The sequence below is a fragment of the Scatophagus argus genome, chromosome 11 (assembly GCF_020382885.2).
Source record: "Scatophagus argus isolate fScaArg1 chromosome 11, fScaArg1.pri, whole genome shotgun sequence".
Taxonomy (NCBI): Eukaryota; Metazoa; Chordata; class Actinopteri; family Scatophagidae; genus Scatophagus; species Scatophagus argus.
Genome location: NC_058503.1, coordinates 10,217,110 through 10,240,831, shown reverse-complemented (window position 1 = coordinate 10,240,831; position 23,722 = coordinate 10,217,110). Strand labels below are relative to the sequence as shown.

Genomic DNA, 23,722 nt, shown 5'->3' with positions numbered 1-23,722 from the left:
TATATATATATATATATCTTTTATTTTAAATCAAAACCCAATTCCAGGCTTATTTACATTGTCCGAAAATGGCTAATTCTTATTAGTGGGCACATATTGAGTAGAAATTTGTGATAAGTTATTTTACTGTACAGCAGTTTGAAACCCATGAACTCCTGAAAAGTAAACACTGAACATACTTAAGGTATGAGTTACTCATCCTCATCATCATCATCATCATCTTCATCATCATCATCATCATCATCATCCTTATTTTCATCTTCATCATCATTGTCGCCATCTTCCTCATCATCATCGCTGTCACCATCATCATCGTCATCATCATCATCATCATCATCATCATCATTATCATCATCATCATCATCATCATCATCACCATCATCATCATCATCCTCTGTGTTGACTTTGCCTGAGAGCACATCTTCGATCCAGTCCTCCAGCTCCTCGGCAGTGGGCAGATCCTCCTCATCATCCATCTCCATCCACACACTGTCAGCCTGCTCACACACAAACACACACACACACACACAGAGAAATGCACAAAATCAACACAACATTCATTTCATGACAGGCAAGTCGTCAGCTCAATAGGGACTTACGTCTGTAACATTGACGACTCCAATCTGTGGTTTGAACAGGTCCACCTTGAAAGTCTTCTCCCAGTAGGGGATCAGCTGAAGGGGGTAGAAAAAAAAGATCACATCTGACTGGCAGTTTGTGAGCTAAATATCTTTTAAAATATATATATATATATATATATATATATATATATTTCACAGCATTCCTTGTCCTCCTGCCTCTCTGTTTATCTGTGGTATCATGTCTCACCAGGGGAAAGTCATCAGGGTCGATCCAAATGATGCTGAGGTCAGGGAGATGGGTGTTGTCTCTGGCCACCTCCTTCAGGATTTCTAAGAACTCATAACCATCTGGAAGCAAATTCACAAACACATAAACTGCACATAAAAAGATGCTAAACTCTACTGCCTAAATATTTACTCACTATTGATAAGTGATTTAAAAAAAAATGTTTGATATTTCTTACTGACAGAAGTTTAACATCACTCTAATGGTTGTAAGTTAAATATAAGGCCACGACAAGCAGCCAGTTAGCTTGGCTTAGCATTAGGATAACACTGGCATAAGCATACCTCCGCCTCTAAAGCTCACCACTTAACACATTGTAACTTGTCTGTTTTATCCCTAAAAACAAACAAAAGAAATATGAGTACAGCTGACACAAAGTGGATTTTTATATTTCAGTCTGGCACAGTGACTTCCTGAAGTCCCTCTGTCCAGTCTTTATGCTAAGCTAAGCTAACTCCCTGCTGGCTGTAGCTTCATATTCAGAGGAGTGGATTTTGCAATGAGTGTTCAGTTCTTTTATATTTCATTTTTCTTTATCGGGATGTTATTCGGCCAATGTTATTACGTATTTAAGATTACATTTTAATTTTCTTGTTTTTAAATATCTACCAGTAAAACTAGGAAACTAGAGTTACCCATCAACAGTCTCATGTTTGTCACTTGCTCTTACCTGGGTCCTCCTCCTCTGCAAAAGCCACAATGTGAATCCCTTCAATATCATCTTCCTGAGAAGAAAATTACCAATATACATGTCAGGTTATTTTAAATGCAAGTGGAAAATAAGACATCTAAAGTTGTTAATCTTGTCTGCAGCCACATAATCATCACTCACCCAGGTCTCAAACATATCTTCTGCGCGCAGCTTTCTCAGAGTTGGTCTGATGGCACAGAAAACACAATGAATGTGTAAACAGTATGTGTTTTTACAACACACCTAAAAAATCTCTTTTGAAAAGTAAAAAGGAAGTTAGTTAAATATGCATTTGATAGAGTGTTTAGCTCCACATTGCTCTTTGTTTACCGTCTGTGTTCAGTTATGAATTGCACCAAATTCTCCTCAGAGTGAGGCTTGCCGGGGATGGTGACGGGCTCCTCCATGAAGGGCTCATAGAAATCCACCTCATTCAACTTCAGAGTCAGCTCCTTGGCCACCTGGAGCAACAAAAGCGCATCACTCAAGAGCAGTGATGTTTGTTTGTTTGTTTGTTCGATTGTTTGTTACTTACAGATTTCTCAAAAGTGGCAAAGAACTTAATGTAGGGTTGGAACTGCTCTGCAGCTTCTTTAAAAGCTTCATAGTCTGAAGATGAAACAGAACAGGGGGGAAGAAGTGGTTATTTTAGTTATTGTATTATGTTGTAAGCAACAAGGTTTTGCTGTACTCTTGTTTTCCTGATCTTGCATCTGTTTGTGCTTTCTTTGGCCGTTGTATACATGATATTTGCACTTAAGGGAGTGGAAATAGCTGAACTTTGAACTCTACTTAATGCTCCCACAGTTGGTCAGATGGGATGTAGCTGCAGCTCGTGACCCAAAGTAAACCACTCTAGATTCAGTTCTTCTACAGCACGTGAGATAGAAGCAGACAGTGGCAGCTGTGTGTACAGCAGTGGTAAAAATGGATCTGTAAATCCATGGAGATGAGGAAGTTAAAATGCTCTCATGTTATAATAAAGGGCATGAGCCACAAAGAGCCCATAACATACCCATCTGACAAGGCACCGATGCTGTGTTCGGACAGCAAAAAACAGCCTCACACACTCACGCTCAGAGTCCTCGCTCTTGAAGTAACCAATGAGGCGGGTGTCTTCTTCCATCCTATCGAAGGCTCTCAGCTCCAGAGCATTTCCTATCACCTCTACTGGCTCCTCCAGCAGCTAGAGGCAGATGAGAGAGGAGAGGAGTTAAAAATAATGGAGAAAGTGTGTGCTGTGTGTGCTAGTAATCTGCCCTTGAATAACTCTACTCACATCCAATAAGAACTCCACCAGGGTGTTAGCAGAGAGCAAGCCATCGAACTCGATCACCCGGTCAGCCTTAAAAACATACACGCTGCCCTCCTCTTTCAGGCCTGGGATTGAGGGAAATTACAGCTCAGTGCATTCAAAAGTCATTTGATCATGGACTAAATCTGTGAATCAAGGCAATCGTCTTTCAAGAGATGCAATCAATCAAGTAAAGGAGGCTAAATAAAGGTCATACAGTATCAAATACCAACCAAGTTTCTTTGCCACCTTTGCATCCTTGTGGGAGTCGACCATTCCAAACCCAATGTCCTTCTCTTCCACAACCTGAGCTGCAAGCTGCAACCAAAATAGAAGGATTAGCGCTGGAAACAAATGTTCAAGCTGCTTTTTTGGAAAAAAAAATAAATAAATAACGGAAGCTTGGCTGCAGTGTCAGTAAAGGAAAAATTAATACCAAAGTTGGCAATGTGACAGCGGGGCTCAAGCTGCCCAGGGGTCAGGGAGACACCGTTACATAATCATCTGGACTGACTTGATCTAAATATAACCACAGCTAGAGTATGTGTAATTGTTCTGGCAATTGTTCTGTTAAGTACAGTAGGTGAGCTAAGTGCAAGTCTCCAGCCACAAACTAACCTTACACAAACGGTCCAAACTTGTTTACACTTTGACAGAAAAACTCCAGATGAATGAAGTTGAAGGCACCCTGTATAGTTTTGAGCACTAATAGCACTGTGCAATTGTACATTTCATATCCTGTCACCAATTTCATGTTATTCCAGGGAAGAGTTGGTGGCTGCAATATGACAAGATAAGCAAGCCTGAAAGTAAACAATGTTTGAGGCTTCTTGTGTGTCAGTGTGCAAAGAGGAAGTGAACAGATCTCAGACATGTTGTAAAACTGCGAGATCATCAGCAAATTCAAAAATATTTCAATCTGCTCCCTTCACATCAGCAGTTGCTGGTATATAGATGAGGAGATCTTTGTTCGTGAGTGCCTGTACTCTGTATTAACATGGCCCAGCTGTGCTTTGTAAAGTAAGTGAAGCTAATATCAGGACTGCCAGACTGAGCTCAGATTACCTCTAACAGATCAGAGAGCAGCTCACCCTCTGCCATGTGTAACATGAGACAGGCCACAGTGCACACTGTTTCCTACTGTATGGCATGCAAACGGAGAGATTTAGCCGATCATTTCAGATTAAATAAACTGAAGATTCATTTAAACATGTATCCAGCTTCTGAGTTTAGATCAAATACATAATACATTCAAGCTATCTTTCTTTTGCCACCAGAAGTCGACCAAAAACACAATAGAGGAGAGGGTAGTTGTGCCCTTCATATGTATTACTCAAAAACATAATACACATGAGCTCTTGGCCTATTTCTGCCAGCAGAGGACAGCCAGAGGCAGAATTAGCCAAATACATTTCAAAGGGATACAAACGTACATTGCATTAAGCTGAAGTTAAGCTTAAGTGACAGCACTGCATCTCTCTGGACTCACTGTGCATTCACAGAGTACATATAGATAGACACTGACCTTGAAGAAACTCTTACTTAAAAAATGTGAGGATTTGGAGTGTGATTATCGGAGAGCGAATCTTGTGTTTTATACTCTAAATCTTTCATATGAGCTTCTTTAATATTAAACAAGCAAATCTTGTTCTTTCCGTTCTATTCCTTAACATTTTAATGTCTTTCCTGCTCTTCTCTCTCTGGCCTTCTCCTTCAATTTGGCCCTGCACCTCTTCTCTACCTGTTTCCTGCGTTGTTTTTCTTCTTCTCAGTACTTTACCTCAAGCACCAACTCAGTCATCTGGTGTTGCTTTTGCAGCTCCTTGCTGTCTGGTATGGCCTCGTGGTAGAACAGACACACCATGTTGTGCTTCTTCAAGATTTTCTTGTAGTTCTTGTCATTAATATCTACAACACGGTCTTTCCCATCATACTGTGGGAACTCCAGGCCCTTTTCTGCCGAGGCCAGAGGCGCAAGGCTCAGGCAAGGGAGCAGGAACAACAAGAGGGAGAGCATGGTCCAGATCAACCACACACCCCCGAAAGTCAGAGTTTTTGTTTCACAGTATAAAACTGTACAATCAAAAAAGGTTGGCTAAAACCTTTGAGTTTCTGAGGTAAAAACTGGTCCGTCAGTGGCAACTCTTAAATATCCCAAACTGTGCAGAGAAATCCAACTTCTACAAGCATCTCCAGGAGCTTGCAACTCTTTTCTCCCACTGTGATCATTCCTTCACGCCTTCTCAGACACAAAGGCGAAAGAGGAGGACCGTCGGGCCTGTAAGGTACAGGGGGGGGTGGATACCATACATAGCAGCAGCTCCTCTCTCCCCTACTTGTGCAGGACAGGCCCATTTTTAGGAGACCAGTTGTTTGAATGCTAAAAATAAAACTGCAAGTGAGAAAGCGAGATGGAAGAGGACAACGGTGGGGGTTATAATAGTGAGTGCACTTCTTGCTCCCTGTCTGAGTGAGTCACTGATGTGGGAGGAGAGAGTTAACCCCCAGAGATCTGGGGGTTCAGTTATTTCAGGGCGTTTAAGTCTGTGAGGACCAAAAACATAGTGGATGTGTGCTTTGGTGTTAGAGTACAAAATGGTATTTTAAGTGACAGCTCATGATGCCAACAGGTGTGCAAAAGGCAACTTAAATAGTGTTCTGCAGTAGGTCACATGAGTTTTGCATGTGTCATGTGCAAACTGACCATGAGCTGAATATATTGCTAACTATATATAAAAACATTTTGTTTCATTTGAGCGTGACTTAACTTAATTTCCTGACTCATAGATCTTACTCTTAAATTGTATATTTAATTGTTTCTCATTTTCAACAAAGCAGCACCTGTGGCACCTCTATTTCTCTGTGTCAGCCTCTCTGTTAGCCTCTCAGTCTTCACCTCCACTCTACAATAATTCTCTAGCTGTTTGGGAAGGAGTCTCTTCTGCCCTCTGCAGGTACAAGATATGTATGACCTGCTGGTTCAGATCCATTTGCAGTGATTCCAAACCAGATTTTTCCTGCAGCTGCTAGGGGTTATGAGGAAAAACATGTAGTATCTCATGTTTTTGGAACACAATATAATATTAAAATTAAGATAAATGCACAAATAGGATTATTGTTGGGATGAGGTTGAGCTTTATTATATATTTTTTATGTATAGCCTCAGCTATATATCATACATGTTACATGCTACATGTCATGACATGTTAACTTGTCTACTAATTACATTGATGTAATAATGAACACAGAATCATGACAGTGGTATTGATTTTCTCATCTCTCTTGGCTCAAAATATTTCCAAGAATAGTGAAGGAGACCTTGGAGTGCCACATTCATGAATGTCCAAAGGGCAGGCAAGTAAAGTAATTAATCTTATTTAAGATTGTAGATAACAGTTTCTATTAAATTAAATTAATTATAAAATATTACATTTTATTTTGACTTGTAATAGAGGGAAAAGCACTGGTGTTTCTAATTAAATTAATGGTGGTCCTGTTGTATTCAAGTGTCCCAGGAAATCATGATAGTGTGGCAGTGAGCCAGAATACACTAAACCGTGACCCTGACACCTAAGCAGCTAATAAACATTCAGTCATTTTTGATTTTATCATTTTAGGGTAATTTTCTTTCAAAGCACCCTCAATGAACATTTGGGAGATAGCAGAGAGTGTTAATGACACAACACATCATTGAAGTTTGACAGCCATCATCCTAATGCATTTTTTGTATGTACCAATGGATTAAAGCTCCAGAGACCTAAAAAGAGCTAAACCACAAGTTAGATACACAATATTGATTAGACACCATTATTCTGATTACAAATTTGAGCAGCATGACAGACACGTGCTGAAAAAGAAAAGACACTGAAAGAACCACTTTGGTGAAAATCTGTTAAAATAGCTGCTCCTCCTACTGATGATAACGATGATTCCATGTGTATTTCGTGTCTACTCCTCCATTATCTAGCTGAAAAGTTTTCAAAGACATCACTCTGTTGTATCTGAGCGGTCCACTCCTCCTTGATGTACTGGTGGTAGGGGTCATTCGAGTGCTCCCTCCTCTTGGATTTGACTGTGCTCACCAGAATTGCGACTACAATGAAGGCAAACATGCCAATCATCACCGCCAGATACCAGATGACGTTCTTGAAGTTCTCCTCAGCCAGAGTCTTGTCCAAAGCGTTGGCTGCAGCTGTCATGTTAAGCTTCCAGCTGTTCAGGTAACGACCCAAAGCACTGGTCAGAGAGTCCTCCAGGTGAAGAGTCAGGTTGGACCAATCAGATGCACTCATCTAGTAGGAAAACAAAGAATGACTTTCTGCTTGTCTGTAAAGTAAACTATACATCTAAAATTCAGTTATTACACCTACAAGGCTTGTGCATACTCAATTCTACTGCAAGTATAAGGGAGGAAAAAGTGTATATTATCCAAAATAATTTCACTACACTTGTGGTGAACTATATCATTTTTAAAGAAATTAAGCAAGTTACTGTGGCCATACAAATGGCCATGAATAAATCATCAATAATTAAATTTAAAGTTTAGATAAACAGCCTAACATTCAATTCAAGTTAAGTGATTTTTCCTTTTTTAAACAAACTCTTTAAAGTAAAATAACCAAAACTGAGCTATGTACATGTAGGACCCCATCACTCATAGTAAGAAATGATAAAGAAAATAGGTTTTTAGAGGTCCGGAAATCAGTCCTGTGATATGTGAACTTTAAAAGCAGCATGCAAAAAGGAGGAGAAACTGACCTTTAACTACTTCAAAGTAATTTTGCAGACCAATTTACCCTCATTTGAACACAAACAACCAGATAGAGAACGTTTCATCACCTTTCCTAGGCTGTACTAACCTTTTGCCAGGTTGTCAAAGGCTCCTCAAGACCCCTTGAAGGGAATAAAAGGCAAAATAAAGAGAGACTGACAGGCTAGCACGGCTGGTTAGAGCAAGAAGCAAAATCATTAGCTCACAGGAACACCTTCAACCGCTGCTCATAATCATGTTTGCTTTTTTAATCTTTTCTGCTTGGCTGAAATGTTTTAGGTTGTGTGGGGGTGAGAGTGATAGTGGGGCCATGACTTTGAAAATGTTAAGCATACAAAATGCTGATATTTAATGCAGGGGAGTGCTGGAAGTCATTATAACCTGTCACACAAATCTTTCACAAATTGTGGCAACTAATACAATAATATAATAACAGTCAATCGCAGGGCTGACACACACAAAGACAGACAACCACACACTCACACTCACACCTAGGGGCAATGTAGAGCAGCCAGTTAACCTAATTTGCATGTTTTTGGTATTGTGGGAGGAAGCCGGAGTACCTGGAGAAAACCCACGCAGGAACAGGGAGAACATGCAAACTCCGCATAGAAGGGCCCAGACCGGGATTCAAACCTGGAACCCTCTTGCTATGAGGCGACAGTGCTAATACTAATAATATAATAATAAAATAATGACCTGACTAGTCTGAGAGTGGCTGGCTTGTGTGTTTGTTCCCCTGTAATTCCTAATCTGCCCACGCAGAGGGAGCACTATACAAGGGAGCACTGTTTATCAGTCTATGGCAGTTTTACTGTCACTTCCTCCTCTAGGTGGTAGTATAATGCAACATATTCTGGAGTCATGCTGGCATGCACATACACTCGCTTCCACAGTGAGTCAAAGATTGATTTATTATCAAATTAACAAAGTTTGTCCTCCTGTAAAAAACTGTGCCATTTGCTTGAAGAACTGAAAGAGGTTCTTCATTTCAGATAAAATGAGGTACCAGTGTCAGCAAAGCAGTACCCTAAAGTCATGGAGCCTTTGTCTTGCTCAAGGACACTTCAGCTTGGTATCTGTTTGTTGTCAAGAATGCTTGAAATTGGATCCTGTGTTTGAAGGGGCGTTGTTGTCCCCCCCAGAGCCACACTGCTGGAGTGGATGACTCCCACCACCTCTGATCATTCCCAGATCATTTATGTTTTGCTGTGCAGTGCCAGCGGGTGGACGCTACACTGACTTTCTGCTCTGTAAAGTGAAACAAGAGAGAAATAGGACAGTATGCAGAAAAGAGCACACGGAAACAGATACACAAATATGTACACACACAGAAAAGTGGAACAGAAAATTAGCTTCTAACTGGTGAAATTCCACAGCCTAAAGGAGTAATGGAGAACTGACGAAGGAGGAAACAGCAAGACCTTAATCTGATGTGCAGGGTGTCTTGCAAATGTGTAAACTGTTCTATTGCAAGTGCAAAAGGAAACGTGCATGTGAAAATAAATATGTGAGATTTTGTCTAATTGCATATTAAAGTGTACTCCTATCCATCTGTCCTGGATTTTTCTCAATCTCCAGTCGGTCTTCAGCATCTGGACATCTTGTTAGTATGGCACTGCAGTAATGTGATGTTTCACAACTTAATGTTTCTTTAAAAGAGCAGGAATTTTCTCTGTTGGCTTGGTGTGATGAAACCCGTTACAACACATCGTGTGTCGAAATGAACTGACACCAGGGGACCAGAACATCTGATATTTTTCACAATAAAGGATACTGCATCAACCTAAACAGCTTTGTTACCTTACCCACATGTAAAAGTACCTGAGGAAAAGATGTTTATTTAATGCAACGTTGCTGTACATTGAGGTTAAAGGTATTTTGGTTTTCTAATTACCATTTGGACAACTGAAGGATATTTTCACAACACAAAGGTTATTAATGGCTTATAACTGGTCCAGAAAGCATTAGTTAACCATTAGTAAATAAAAAAAAAATGACAACTTATAAACCAGAGTTACTGTACACTGCTTCAGCTGGCTTTCAAACATTGGAATCTAATCATTGGAATTATATTGTCATCATAATGTCATTTATGTATTCATAATTTTCTGTCAAGTGAACTATAAAATATGAACATATTCATATGGGAGTGAAATGAGCAATACCAAAATGTGAGGAAAATATGCCAAAAAATAGCCTTATAATGCAAATACTTTGTGAAATCCAAAGTAGGCCTATCAAAAAATCTCATGAAGCACAACTCCCCCTTTATGTAAACAAGCTAAAGACAGCAAAAGTGTGACTGAAATGGCCAGGGGCCATCTGACATCATCACGAGTCCGACTGGATTAAACATCAGGGGTCAGAGACGGACCAGAACAGCAACAAAAACCCCAAGGCAAGACTGACATATGCAAAAGGGAGGGCAGTGCCACTGGAGCCAGTGGACCATAAACCCCCTGCCAGGCTCAAATGTTATATAAGCTCAACATGCATTGATGCTATATACCACTGCCTACTTATCTGTGCAAACGCAAACATCAGCACACTGATGCAAAGTGTGTTTTGTTATCTCACGCGTGTGAGTGTTTTCATTGCTCTGTGTGTGTGTGTGTGTGTGTACTTGTGGGTATTGGAGTCATGTCATTCAAGTGGAAACAGAAACCAGAATTCTGTGAGTAGCAAGAGTCAGCATACATAATTATATAAAGGAGTAAAAATAAAAACAATGAAAAGATGAAGGAGCAAAACACTGCAAACATCATGCCTTAAAAGTCATCAAGCAAAGAGGACTAGTTAGTGTTTTTCTAACTTTTGCATAGGTCATGTGTTAAAAAAAATGAAAATGCAACTACTGCTTAGCAGTGTGTGCTTGTACACACAACAGGCTTCATTTAAGTCTTCATAGTCTTTAAAAGTGAATATTTACCTTTAATCATTGTGCCACCACCATAATAACACTACTGTTTATCAACTGCTGAAATACCATCTTCCTGTCCTGAATAATTATGACGCTGCTTCTAACAGGGAAGCGCAAAAGACAGCAGAAGGAATATTAAGATCAGGCCCTGCAGGGGTTACGCAACAGAACATGAGGATCTGAAATATTGAATGCTTTCGACTGGAGCAGTCACAGCCTCCTTCTTTACTGTCACCTATTTTCTCAGAGCTGTGACGGTGAGTTCAAAGTCCTATGCTATTAAGGGACCACATGACGAACATGTTAAGGATTGTTTTTCTCTCCATAAATCACGTGTTACAAGAATGAGAATTGCTCTTGAAGTTTGTTTCATTACATATACACCTAGCTGCTATTTGCTTTTACACCATATAAATAAATCCAGGTTTCCATATCAGCAATCTCTTTATCAGTAGCTTACACCTGACACTGTGGCAGTTGTGCTGCTGACGTGTCACTAATCAAGAATGTTGTTGTCAATAATAAGTTTGACCCAGGAAGAGGCTAGAGGCCATCACTGGTGTGCGCTTCATTGATTCTCATTCACTATGTCGCGGCTCTAGACAGTATTCTTCCCACTGTTATGACTATGGGAGGTAAATATTTCCTTTTGCCATTGAAGCCCTTTTCCATGGATTAAAGCCAGAATACCAGGCATGCCGCCGAAGTTTAGTCGAGGCTGTGCACAGGGAATGACAGGAATGTATTGACTGTGTGTTTGCCATATATTTGAAAGTCCACATTCCTTACATGGCAGCCTCTGTCCTCATGCCAGTAAGAATGAATGAAAAACAGAGACATTTTCAGTTTCTAAATGGCTCCATAGCAACAGAAAACCAAAGAAATATTCAATGTGTTGGGAAAACAAACAAAAAGCAAAACCAATTTTTTGTGCACAATATATTTTGGCTACAAATGGAAAAAATAACAAAAAATAATAAATTACTATTTCAGCTCATGTCAGAAACCACACCTGTTACTATCATGTCAGGTGCACACATTATAATATTCACGTAGTCTGCTATACCTCAATGTTCACTGACTGCACTAATCTCTGATTGCAAGGTGCTGAGGTCCCGGAAGGCTTGTGAGCTTGAGTCATTGTGTCATCCTCATGGAAATACAATGCTGCGCTGCATTGTATTTGCAATGTTTTTCTTGTCCCTGAGTGGCTGCTACCTCCTGGTTAATTAAACTTATCATAGAAGTAGACAGAGATTGGATCTTAAAAGATGCGGCCTTAGCGCTCACATCACAACACTGGTACATCACTGGTATGGAAAACGTAATAGTGATAGCAACAGAGTTGCGTGTCTACGAGTGGCATTTATAGCATTAACAGAATGTAAGTAACTGTGTTTGCAATGGTCATGAAATCAAATCAGTGCGTCATATTGGCTTCAAATATCTCACATAACCTTTCCTGTGCTCCACTACCAGACCAAGAGATGCACCCAGGCAACAGCAAAAATATTTTGTGTTAGGATCCTAATTTCGTGGAAGTCCCCGCACCTAAAAGGGTTGTATTCAAGAATAGCCACTGTTAAGTTACCATTGTCAGCAACCAGTTGGGTAGGCCTTCAAGAAAACCGACTAGTTAATGGGCATTCCAATGTGAGTCTTGACTGACAGAATGTATTGACTGTTACTACCGCTTATTTGAATTGTGACATGCTTTTGTTGTTTGGTTTTAGTTTTAACTCCCCGTGAAGGTGAATTGATACTGAGCGGATTATCCTGGGTGCGGTGGGGGGCGGTTGGGTACATGAGAAATGCAGGTCAGCATCTCTCCACCCCTCAGCTGCATGTTTGCCACTTACTGCTGCTGTCGAATCCTCTCTCTTGTCAGAAACATATGGAAAAACAGGCATTCATGTGTAGAGATGTGAACGTGTCTGGGTGCCGCTGTTGGATCACAGAATAGTATGTTACTGTTGTAACCTCTGCGCATGATACAAATACAGTTAAGCTACCTAAGGTTACCAGAGACACTGTGTTTGTTATCGAAGTGATATTATAATTAGTAGTCATGTCAGTATTTTGCCTTTTAGGGTTATTGTTTTACTCAACTGCTAGCATGACTGCTGTTTCTCATAATTCACAGGTATTGGTGATTCAGGCTAAACTCACCACGCCTAAATGATATGTCCTGACTTGAACTTCTCTGTGTGTTATAAATACTGCCAGTTTTTCCTAGAAGTGACAGATGTTCAGCCCAGCCACCACCATAAGTCATATCTTATCCTTCCATCTACAGCATATTCTGAAACATTTGATGAGTAGAAAGCAGAAACCTGCATGCCAGGGAGCACTGCCCTATTGAGGCAGTTATGGGGCTTAAAGGAAATAATTCAATGTTTTACACCATTTGCGACTTTGCGACCTTAAATGTCCCAAACAGTAATACTAGGACAATAGGATGTAAACAAAAGAGTCAGCAGGTTACATTTAAGTAATGTTGTGTTGCTGTATATTCTAAGATATGAGAGTATGACTTAATATTTAGATTGAATTTGCAAACCTACATAAAATTAACTGTGGAACATAATAATTATATGCATATTTTTAAAAAATGCCTTTTGGATTTTATGATGCATGTTACTATTATAGCTACTGACTGACTATAATGCATACAGACTCATTAAGCCCATCTAATAATATCATCCCTACAGTACGAAGCCATTTGTAGCATTTGTTACAGACAATCGTTGGTGTTTTCACCGTCCCAAATAGACAATGAACAAAGCATGGCCTGGATGCCAGTACTTTTCCACAAGGACAATATCATTACTTTCCTCTTGGGAAAGAGGGAGGGAGTGAGTTGGGTGGTGATTGGTGGAGGAAAGTGTGTAAAAGACATGGAATGATAAGTGACAAAGATAATTCAAACTAGTTTGAATTACAATCGAATTACAATCAAACTAGTTTGAATTACAGTGCCGTCACACTCATAGTGAATGTTTTGTCTTGCAGCACTAATGTAAAATAACAGTGATCTTTAATACAATTAGAGGGGTAACTCAAGCACAGGTTTTTGTGCACAGGTAGAGTATTAATTTGTTTAGAGTGCCATCATATGAGAGCTATCCATCTGTACAACTTAAGTAAGAGTACAGTTTGTTCTGTCGGTCAGTCCTCCGTCCAGACTGGAATTTAACAACAACTATCAAATTGATTGCAAGTGAATCATATAGATATTCATGATTCTAAAAACATGATTCTGTGACTTTTCCTCCAAGTCCACGAGCAGGTTGATACTCCTGCCTCTTTACTGAAACATCTCAACAGCTGTTTTATTGACTAGAAGCTTTTTATTGACAAGAAATTTGGCATAGATGTCAATGGATCCCAGAGAGTGAACATTAGTGATGTTTGTAATTACCTGAATTCTCCTTTCAGCGCCATCAGCAGGTCAAAGTTAAGACCCTTATCCTTTAAAATATTTGAATATCTCCTGGACCATAATTTTACCTTTGGGGTTTGTATTTTTAATGAAATAACTTGTCTGAAAGTTAAAAAAAATTGCTTGTTAAAAAACCTTTTGCTAGTTTTTTGTCAGTTTTTGGGCACCGTTCAAAAGTATGGTACTTAAATAAATGTACTTGGTTACCGCAGAATATACTGATAAAACAGTGGCAATAACATTTAGGGGGCAGAGAAAGTATTGTCTGAAGACATTCTGGCTCAGAAACAACACTGCCAGGCATTTAATCTTCAACTAGTGATTTATCTGAAGTACACTTGAAGAGCGTAAAGGGTTTAGCTTTCCTCAAGCAGAGGTAAACTGAGGTCACCCTTACACTTGAAATATTCATAGTCATTCATGCTCATGCTTGAGTGAGGCCTATCCCAACTGCTACCCTCGGTTGGAGTGTGTATGCTACATTTTAACTTGCTTTGGGGAGTCATGGGACCTCAGTGATATGAGTCACTGTCTAAACAGGAGTACATTTCATGGCCTCTAAATACCACCCTCCGACCAAAAGAGATTAATTCAACAGTGATGATTGTATCACTCTCAAAAACAGCATATTATTAACCCATCATTGGACCACATTAATCACTAATATTGCTTAGTTATGTATTTTGGATGGAGGCCTTTGTGCTCTCTAATGAGTTGGATTTTATTGTGTTTTTTCACAACTTCAAATCCTGTGTACTAATTGAAAGCTACAGAGCTGTGATGTCTGGTCAACGGGTGATAAACTGATGTAGAAAGCTAAACTGGTAAGAAGGGGAGATTTGCAAGCCACTGATCTTGGCTTTTTGATTGGTTGAATGGTCTGTAAAGAAGTCTGGATACATCCAATCATGTTCTGGCTCTGAGGAGATTAATAATGTCTCGCTAGGGGTTGTGTAATCCTGGTCAATAATAACAGAAAGCCACAAAAAATAAAGAGGAAATACTGAATAAGAGGACAATTTTGTCACTACTCACTTATTAACGCCTTCATACCTCCCCAGAGTCACCACATACAGGACCATGTTGCAAAATAACATAAATGTAATTATTTAGGAGTTGAAATAAAATGAGTGTCAACACCAGCATATCCACAAGATAAATTGCGGCAGAGTTGAGTCCACAACTATTCTGGTCTGAATTAGGATCGTTTTGCAATTGCATTAAAACAGATGCTTGGATCTCTCTGTACAGTTTGTTCCCAGTTGAGAAGCATATGATCAATAAAGAATGTTTCTGGTGTTGCAATATTATTTAGTGCATCACAACTCAAATTACCTGATTTAGGGTTACGGTTAGGCAAGAGATCAAAAGAACATCAAAATTAGATTAAATTAATGGATGTTCATGTTAAGCAAAAGTGACTTTTGCCACAAAATAAAGAATGAGCACACATTTGTCTTTTTATTTCCACAGAAACTTTATTTTCAGTCTCTAAAAATAAAATCCATAAAAATAACAACATATATTCTCTCAGAAATAAAAGGTTTTTAAAGCTCTGTCCCATAGAGCAATCATCACTTATCAATCCTCTATGCATCATCTAAACCTGACATTAATAAGGATTGACCTGTCACATTACGGAACTGACATTTTGGACTGAGGTCGTTCAACACGGCTGTCAAATTCCAAAATACATATAAACACACAGTTTTTCTTAACATTTTTGTTTTCTGGAGGTGAGAGTGTTGATATCTGAACACCTTACACTGTGAGTATAATGACAATCCAGAAGACTAGCAACTTTATGCACCTGGTTGAATGACAATTACCAATGTCATGAGAAAACTCCTCCAGTTATGTGCTAATCCTGCAACAAAGGTCTGAAAGGTCATTTCTGCTTTAATTCTCATCCTCTGCTGATAGGCAGCTAACTGAAAGTGTACTATATAACAAAGCTGATTTATCAAATGGCTTCTGACAAAAGTGGTATTCACTGCACAAAATCTTCAGGACGTAAACTCTATTTTTTGTTTTCTTCGTCCAACTTTTTTCTTTTTCTTTTTTTTTAATTTTCATTGCACACTAAGACACATTTGGTAAGAGGCTTATGAAGTATGCACTTCAAATGAGAATAAATGACATTTCAGCTCTACAGTGCACTAAAGGTACATTGACACACAGTAGATACACAAGAGATAGCCTACTATAGGAGAGATGTATATAGTGGGTGATCCAATGAGCCCTGAATTATACTGTACACACTAAAACAATGTAAAAGACTTGACACACTTTTCAACGATGTGAAACACAAAATGAGATATGCATAAAGTATAAACTGATACAGAATGATGAGCATTGGTATTTGTGTTATATAATGTCCCTTACAGTAACAACACATTGAACAGCCAATCAAAAAGAAGTACCATAATATATGAAGTTTGGCTGTTTATTTTCTTTTAGAGTCTTTAAGAAGAAACCTTTTCTTTTTTAAAAAAAAACAAGAAGAAGGATAACAATTTACAATTTCTAAATTCTAATGTTGTGCTTCTTCTCTTTATCTCCTACAAAACACGTACATATTCTAAACACCAGGTATTTGCTGTAAGCTTGTAAGATCGACAAAATGATTTTTGACACAATACCTCCAGTACACTAAATCAAACTGTCAACGAGAGTGGGAAAAAAAAGCTTAAATCACAGAATACAATTGTTTTTCACCGTACAAAAAACAGAAAGACAAGTGCATATATATAAGGCAAATATTAAATTAACTTTGAGTACAACATTTCAAAAAATCCCAGTAGATATTCTGAATGCAGGATTAGCTAACAACAAGCGCTGTACAAAATGGAGACACCAGTGCCAAAAAAGCTTCATAGTCATAAAAGAGTATAATTTTTCTCGTATGGAGAAGCTTTAATCATTTAAAAAATGATTAGAATATGCTTAGATCCCTGTTAGAGAGCTACAAAAAGACAACTGTAAATATTACAGACAGAGCTTTTCAAATCTCTGAAGATTCCACTGTTTGTTTGCGATAGCCCTACCCCTGGTGTGACTCCCCCCTTAATAAAAGCCACACCAGTCCCTATTAGTTCAGTGCAGGATTCAACTACAGTGAGAAATAAACAAACATGAAGATGCCCAAAGAGCAGACGAGTAGCAGTCCCAAATTGAGGAAAAATTTAACTCTAGGTGGCTCGTACAACATCTCTGCAATCACTCTTTGATCCTCCTGTGCTACTTTTTGCTGAGCGCTCTGTGCTCCCTCTTTCCATCCACAAAACCATTCCAGTAAACGCATATACCTGCTAGTCTCCCCATTACCATGGCAGCCTTCCTCAGCTCTGATCATGTCGAACCTTCCATTACCAATTTGCTGTGCAGGGGTAGTGGCAGGGGATGTCTCTGTACTAGGAGTTGCTGGGTCATGGTCAGTGGAAGGGACTAGGAGTTTGACATCAGCCCCATCCAAACACTTCTCCTTTCTGACATCCGGGGGCATTTCTTTATGGAGGCTTCCATCGCCATTACTATGGCTCTTCTCAGTCAGCCTGTACATTTCCTCCCGGTCCCTGTCAGGAACCTCAATGCTGCGGAGCCCCCAGACTGTGGTGGTGCGAACCTGCTCCTCGTCTGGTGGAGAAGTGCAAAGGCTGACCACCACTGCAACAAATCCTGAAATCCAGAACAGCCCAGCTGCAAAATACATGTAGTGAACACTGACAATGAAGGCAGGCCTATCATCTGGCTGGTCACAGCGAGGCTGGCGGTAAACAAAAGCTAGGATCAGTCGCAGGGTGCCCAGTGTGAAACCTGTCATGCCTCCCCAAAATGCACCTTTCTCATTACACCGTTTCCAGAACACTCCTAGCAAGAAGAGGGCGGCGATCGGCGGAGTGAGGTAGCCAGCAACTTCCTGGATGTAGAGGTACGTCTGTCCACCTTGCATTTCAATAATAACAGGGACCCAGGCAATGCTGATTACCACCATGACCACAACAAATATGCGGCCCACAATCAGCAGCTCGCGCTGTGATGCTTTCCGCCGAAGTGTTTGGTAGATGTCCAGCGTGAAGATGGTGCTTGCACTGTTGAAGATCGAGTCTAGATCACTCATCAAGGCAGCAATCATGACTGCCATCATCAGACCCCTGAGTCCCACAGGCATCACTGCCTTGACCAGCCTTGGGTAGGCAATGTTTGAGCAGCCGGCCTGAGAGCCACACACAGACATGCAGTGCTCTGGCCCAATGCAGGCAATGTCGTCTGGAAACAAGATGCGGGAGATCATTCCTGGAATGACTATTAGAAACATGGGCAGGATCTTGAGAAATCCAGCCATGAGTGTAGAACACTTAGCATGAGCAATGTTCTTAGCTGCTAGCACTCTCTGAACAATGACCTGGTCTGCACACCAGTACCAAATAGATGCAGGGGTCTGGCCAAGAATGAAACCTGGCCATGGGATGTCTTCATCCAGGGGACCTCGAAGGATGCGCAGTGAGTCTTCTTTAGGATTAACTCGGCATGAAGGAGAATAAGTGAAATTTCCAGAGGCGGTTATAGCAGTAATATTGGGAGATGCCTGCATGTACTTAGTTCTGACGCCCTCTAGCCCACCAACTTTGATTAGGCTGATGGTGGTTAATGTTAGGGCTCCACCAATCATCAACACTGCCTGAAGTGCATCTGTGTACATTACTGCCACCAGTCCACCAGTGACAGTCAGCAGTGCAGTCATACTGATGAGCAGGACTATAGACAGATAAAGGTTCCATCCCAGGGACTCCTGGATAAAGAGAGCTCCAGCATACAAGTCCACAGACAGCTTGGTAAAAATGTAAAGTAACACAGACAAGAAAGCAAAGTAAACCTTTAGCCTGTTGCCACCGTAGCGTTTCGACAGGTACTCAGGCATGGTGTAGACTCCTGAGTGAATATAGACGGGGACAAACACCCAGCCAAGCAGCTGCAGAAGTAGAAGTGCATTAAATTCCCAAGCTCCAACAGCAAATCCACTTGCTGCTCCTGAGCCAGCCAGGCCTATGAAATGTTCGCTGCCAATGTTGCTGACAAAGAGTGATGCACCTATCACTATCCATGTCATGGAGCGTCCAGCCAGAAAGTAGCCACTCACAGTGCTGCGATTGGATTTCCACATGGCAAAAAACCCAATGACTAGCACCAGGATAAAATACAGTGCTACCACAGCAATGTCCGCTGCTTCCATTGCAGGACCCATCATTAGAGATTACTTAATAAAAAAAAAAAGAGGAAAAAAAAAAATCACACAGCTATATGAATCCTTGCAAAAAAGTAAATAGTTACAGATTTAATCATTAAAAAGGAGCAATGGAAATGTTCTGCTTTGGTTTGCTGTCTGGATGGAAGGTGTAGTATCCACCGTCAGGTCAAATTCACTAGTCGTGCTTCGGGGGGGGTTATCCACCGGCACTGAGGTTGTTCTAGTTTTAGAGGAGGATGTTCTTGGCCTCTGGTCTAGAAAAGCCTAGAGTTAATATTCCTGCAAGACAGCAAAGACAAAGGAAAAACATCTCATTAGAGCCTTAATTTGAAAGGGGAAAACACCGAACACAAATGCTTGAAAGTTTACAACAGCCTATCTGAAAACAGGATAGAAATGAGTTTACATTTGTTACCATCAAACTGAACATCATACCAAAATCTGTATCATAAAATGATCAAAATCACTAATGAAAGAAATGGTCAAGTATGACATAGTACTCTATGAAGCATATTAAAATTAATAAGAGTTAGGTCAGTTTTGCAACTGCAGTATTTTTCCAGCACCAGTCGTTGGGTTCATCCTACTTATGAGTCTTCTCCTTAATCTTTTAAGGACTAAGAACTCAAGCAACGCGACTGTAAAAACTTAAAGAACAAACAAAACAAAAACAAAAATCAACTTATGAACATCCTAGAAGGAACAAAAACATCAACCCCAATAATTTTCGCTCCATTTCTAATATGTGGCCTCGTCTTCACAATCTTAGACAGCTATTGTGTGCACCTCTAACAAAATTTGGCATTCAGTTTTATAACCTTTATTTCATGACCAAATATAATACAAGGACCGACCCTACAGGACAACACGTAATCACACAAAACTAGCAGCAATTCAAAATGATTTTTTAAATTGCCATACTATAATCCATGCACACACCTAATTCTGCTACACTGATGTCACTGATATCAAGTGTAAACCTATGAAATGGAAAAAACCACCAACTTAAACCACCAAGTTACAGTTAGTAGACAGTTAAAATTCAAGAGATAATGAGAGATAAGAGATGGGTCAGGCTGAATCCTTATGTCAGCAACAAGTAATATGCATGTTGACGAGTGTACACATCTGTTCTGTCTCCATGTCTCTCTCTCTCTCTCTCACACACACACACACACACACACACACACAAACACACTGGTCTCTCTTGAGGTTTCAGCCTGCCATGCATGGTAGAAAATAACCCCACGCATTCGTCTTTACAGCCAGGCGTTATGCATAACCATTCCTCTCTATAAAAGAAGTCTTTGTTTTCATTTTACCATCTCATCATCAAGGGCTACACTCCATGTGTTCGCCATAAACTATCCAAGAGGCTCTGGCTCCGAAATACAGCAAAGTCATTCAATAGTTTAATACAATTTTATTTGCAAAGTTATATAATGTGGAACTGAAATCATAATCACTACCATCCCAGTATGGCAGGAGCTACTTCTACAGTCCTCACTTCAAGCACTACCAAGAAAAAAACAAAAGCGTGGTGCTGCCAGTGCCACAGGGACGCTAACTTTAACCCACACTGCTTCATATAATTGGACTGAACAAAAACAAGAAGAGCAATTCTTCCATTCTTGCCTTTCCTGAAACAGCTTATCGACTCGGGCAAAGATGAAAGAGATGAAACTGAGGTTCTGCTATACTAATGTTTAATGCTAAAGTCTCCACCAGGTATTTAAAACCCAGAGGGATTTCAAAGAGAACCAGCCCAGACATGCAGAAAGTCCGGAGAGGTTACATAACTAAACCCTTAAGAATAACTGCATAGCAATAAACTGCCCAAAACAACTGAAGCCATACACATGTTCACCTGCTTCCTCTGTAAAACTAAAATACATTTCAGACGAATGGTACACTTGAACCGGACCACACAGCTTAAAGGAAGACACTGAATGCATCACCTTATATTTTAATCATAATACTGGATATAATATCAAATCCAGCCTGAATTGGTCTGCAGGCAAGTCCAGCTGCCGCCATAATGGAACAATGATGTATAATGGATGGCTGATGTACAGAACAATACCGCTTTAATAAATGGCCAGATGTCGCTAAAGGCTTGAGACTGCCTGTGTGAATACAAAGAAGAAGCGACACCAGTCCGTGGCCAGGCATACAGCGCACCTATCAGGAGAAAGGAAATTTCTAGAACAGTCACTCATTCATCCGACTGCAAAAGCTGCGCATCTCCAAGGTGCCCGTATTCCTCATTACTGTCCTTCTCAGATGCACTTCAGCATTCATATCGGGACATATAACGCTACAAGGTGGTCTGACACATAATGTTACCCAGGTGTTGAACGCATTTTTTGCCCGGCTGACGTCTTTCAACGGTCCCATTCAGCTAAGACATTTGACAAAGATGATAAATGGTAAGAGCAGCTGCCATTGACGAAACCCCAGCGGCACACCGACATATGACCACGTATATTAAGAGATAAAACTCAAGCTCGGTCCTTAGCGATACACACTTGACTAACCCTTCCCCACGTTGTTCAAAGACAGACGAGCGCTAAAGTACCTTGTTAGCCAGAGTTAGCAGAAGCGCTAAAGATGCTAAAACGACACTGAAACGTCACACCCTAAGGGAGAGATGTGCATGAAGAAGTGATTGAAGATCGGCGTACCCCCCAGGATAGCTGCACATCCCGCACCAAGCGTTGCTCCTTGTTCATGTGTTTTGTTATGATGTTAGCAGTCCGCTACACTGACTTCCCAGTTGTTCACGTTGCACAGGAGCTGTCACACCCGTCAAGTAACGCAGCCTCTCGCTTTATATGCGCTCACTCAGCTCCACGCCCCACACCCATAGGCTAACACGCCCAGACGCTTGTATGAAAAAAAATAACTAACTAAATAAATAAAATGGAAGTTGCTCAAGTCAATAATGTAGGATTCTTGTCCTGACTTGTTCATGGCACTGTCATTCAAATCGGAAGGTCACCTTTCACCTTCCACTGCACATCACTGGATTGTATCAAACTGATGGGAATTAAACAACGAAATCTCCACCAAACCATTAAAGCATTGTAACCTAATATTTTACTGAAAACGAAGGTGATTTGATGATTTGTTTAGGTCTGTAGCTATTATTGGTGATTGTTGAACTGGACAGAGTCGTCCAGTTTCCAAACCACACCGCTGCTAGACTATCAAACAAAAGGCCTTTTTAAGCCCAGCAAATCTTTTCCAGTATGCAACCTCCAGTAAATATCAAGGTGGCTAATTAACCTGGAATAACACAAATGTAATGTGAGCTGCTGAAACTACTAGAGAACCACTCTGACTGATTACAGGGGAACTTCTAATCAGATTATGGGGTGACTTGTAATCTGGAACGATCTAGAAACAGTCAACTACAACTAATAGTTTGTAGGATTGTTTAAAGGTTCTTTATTTTCATGTTTCGTGCCAGTAATGGTGCCCATAAGAGACACGATGTTATGCATACTTAGCTTTTGCAAGCACACGTTTTCATTTTGCAAGTGACCTGGCACAGACGAAGCTATTCATAAAGCTGTGATCAAGAGGAAATGGTTGTCATTTTAGAGTAATAGGAGGAAACCCACTCAAGTCCACCACCACCACCACCATTGTTTCAGGATACCACTTCAGACTGATTTTCACAGTTGGAGACAATGAAAATCTCACATTCTTTCCTACTTGGACAAACTGAGTCTGTTCGTGAGGTGTAGGTGTGTGGCTTCACACACCCCAACCAAACATTTCAGCTGACTGACGTGTGCCCATGTGCAAAATGTTGCATGCTTTTCCACTACATACTATTATTAAACACTACATTTCATCTGAACATATGCACGTCCACTTGAAAATGGAAATGTCAGAATTTCGTCTCGCCTGTGTTAGATGGGCTGCATTATGTATTTGCCAATGTAACAGACTAGTAATGATCTATAATGAGCACTATAACTACTTCTGCTACTACTATTACTACTACTAATAATAACAGTAACAATAAAACACAACTTAACATATTGTATACATAGCACAACAATAAAAGACCAACAATCAAATGGACATAGTCATAGTCTTATATTTCCTAATAATCCTAATAACAACTGTCAGCAGCCTCAGCAGTCCGATGAGAATAACATTAACATGGTTGACTTCCAACAAAACACCCTGCAAGGCAGACACAACTCTGCATGGAGGGAGACAGAGTAAATTTCCACTCACTCCTCTTGACAGATATCTTGGAAATTTCCATTTAGGTAACAACTACATTTCCCGGCATGCTCCTTTGTGTTGCGTGTTTGTCGAGCGACAGCGGACCACTAGGAGAAACAATGGCGGCGCCAACGTTTGAGCCAGCGCTAATTCTCATGTTATTTTTTGACCCGTATTGCTATTGCGCTTCTCCTTTATTTTGTTTGGAAAGATCACGCTGATCCTGCAAACGCCTTTACCA

At 40.3% G+C, this 23,722-nt stretch overlaps 2 protein-coding genes across 3 annotated transcripts; both read right to left on the bottom strand.

The window, feature by feature from the left end:
• On the bottom strand, positions 1–5,120 carry casq2 (calsequestrin 2). The gene is made up of 11 exons (XM_046404713.1): positions 4,633–5,120; positions 3,086–3,170; positions 2,838–2,938; positions 2,633–2,744; positions 2,094–2,167; positions 1,889–2,019; positions 1,700–1,745; positions 1,538–1,592; positions 829–929; positions 600–674; positions 1–497 (listed from the first exon to the last, which is right to left on the bottom strand). The coding sequence occupies exons 1-11, from the start codon at positions 4,867–4,869 to the stop codon at positions 192–194; spliced, it is 1,323 nt and encodes a 440-aa protein (XP_046260669.1). The 5' UTR covers positions 4,870–5,120; the 3' UTR covers positions 1–191.
• A 10,320-nt stretch (positions 5,121–15,440) lies between these two features.
• Positions 15,441–22,074, bottom strand: slc5a3b (solute carrier family 5 member 3b). Of its 2 annotated transcripts, none has more exons than XM_046404100.1 (2): positions 21,921–22,074; positions 15,441–19,515 (listed from the first exon to the last, which is right to left on the bottom strand). In XM_046404100.1, exon 2 carries the CDS (start codon positions 19,234–19,236, stop codon positions 17,101–17,103), a length of 2,136 nt encoding a protein of 711 aa, XP_046260056.1. In that variant the 5' UTR covers positions 19,237–19,515; positions 21,921–22,074; the 3' UTR covers positions 15,441–17,100. The 2 variants fall into 2 exon arrangements, with proteins under 2 accessions (XP_046260056.1, XP_046260057.1); XM_046404101.1 differs by having other exon boundaries at positions 21,815–22,067.
• Between the last annotated feature and the right edge of the window lie 1,648 nt (positions 22,075–23,722).

Bases quoted from the DNA above. Each gene is read 5' to 3' on its own strand.
- slc5a3b (XM_046404100.1), bottom strand. From the start codon at position 19,236: ATGATGGGTCCTGCAATGGAAGCAGCGGACATTGCTGTGGTAGCACTG.
- casq2 (XM_046404713.1), bottom strand. From the start codon at position 4,869: ATGCTCTCCCTCTTGTTGTTCCTGCTCCCTTGCCTGAGCCTTGCGCCT. The intron at 2,745-2,837 runs GTGAGTAGAGTT...ATCTGCCTCTAG, and splicing joins TGGTGGAGTTCTTATTGGAT to CTGCTGGAGGAGCCAGTAGA. The intron at 2,020-2,093 runs GTAAGTAACAAA...TTGTTGCTCCAG, and splicing joins TTGCCACTTTTGAGAAATCT to GTGGCCAAGGAGCTGACTCT.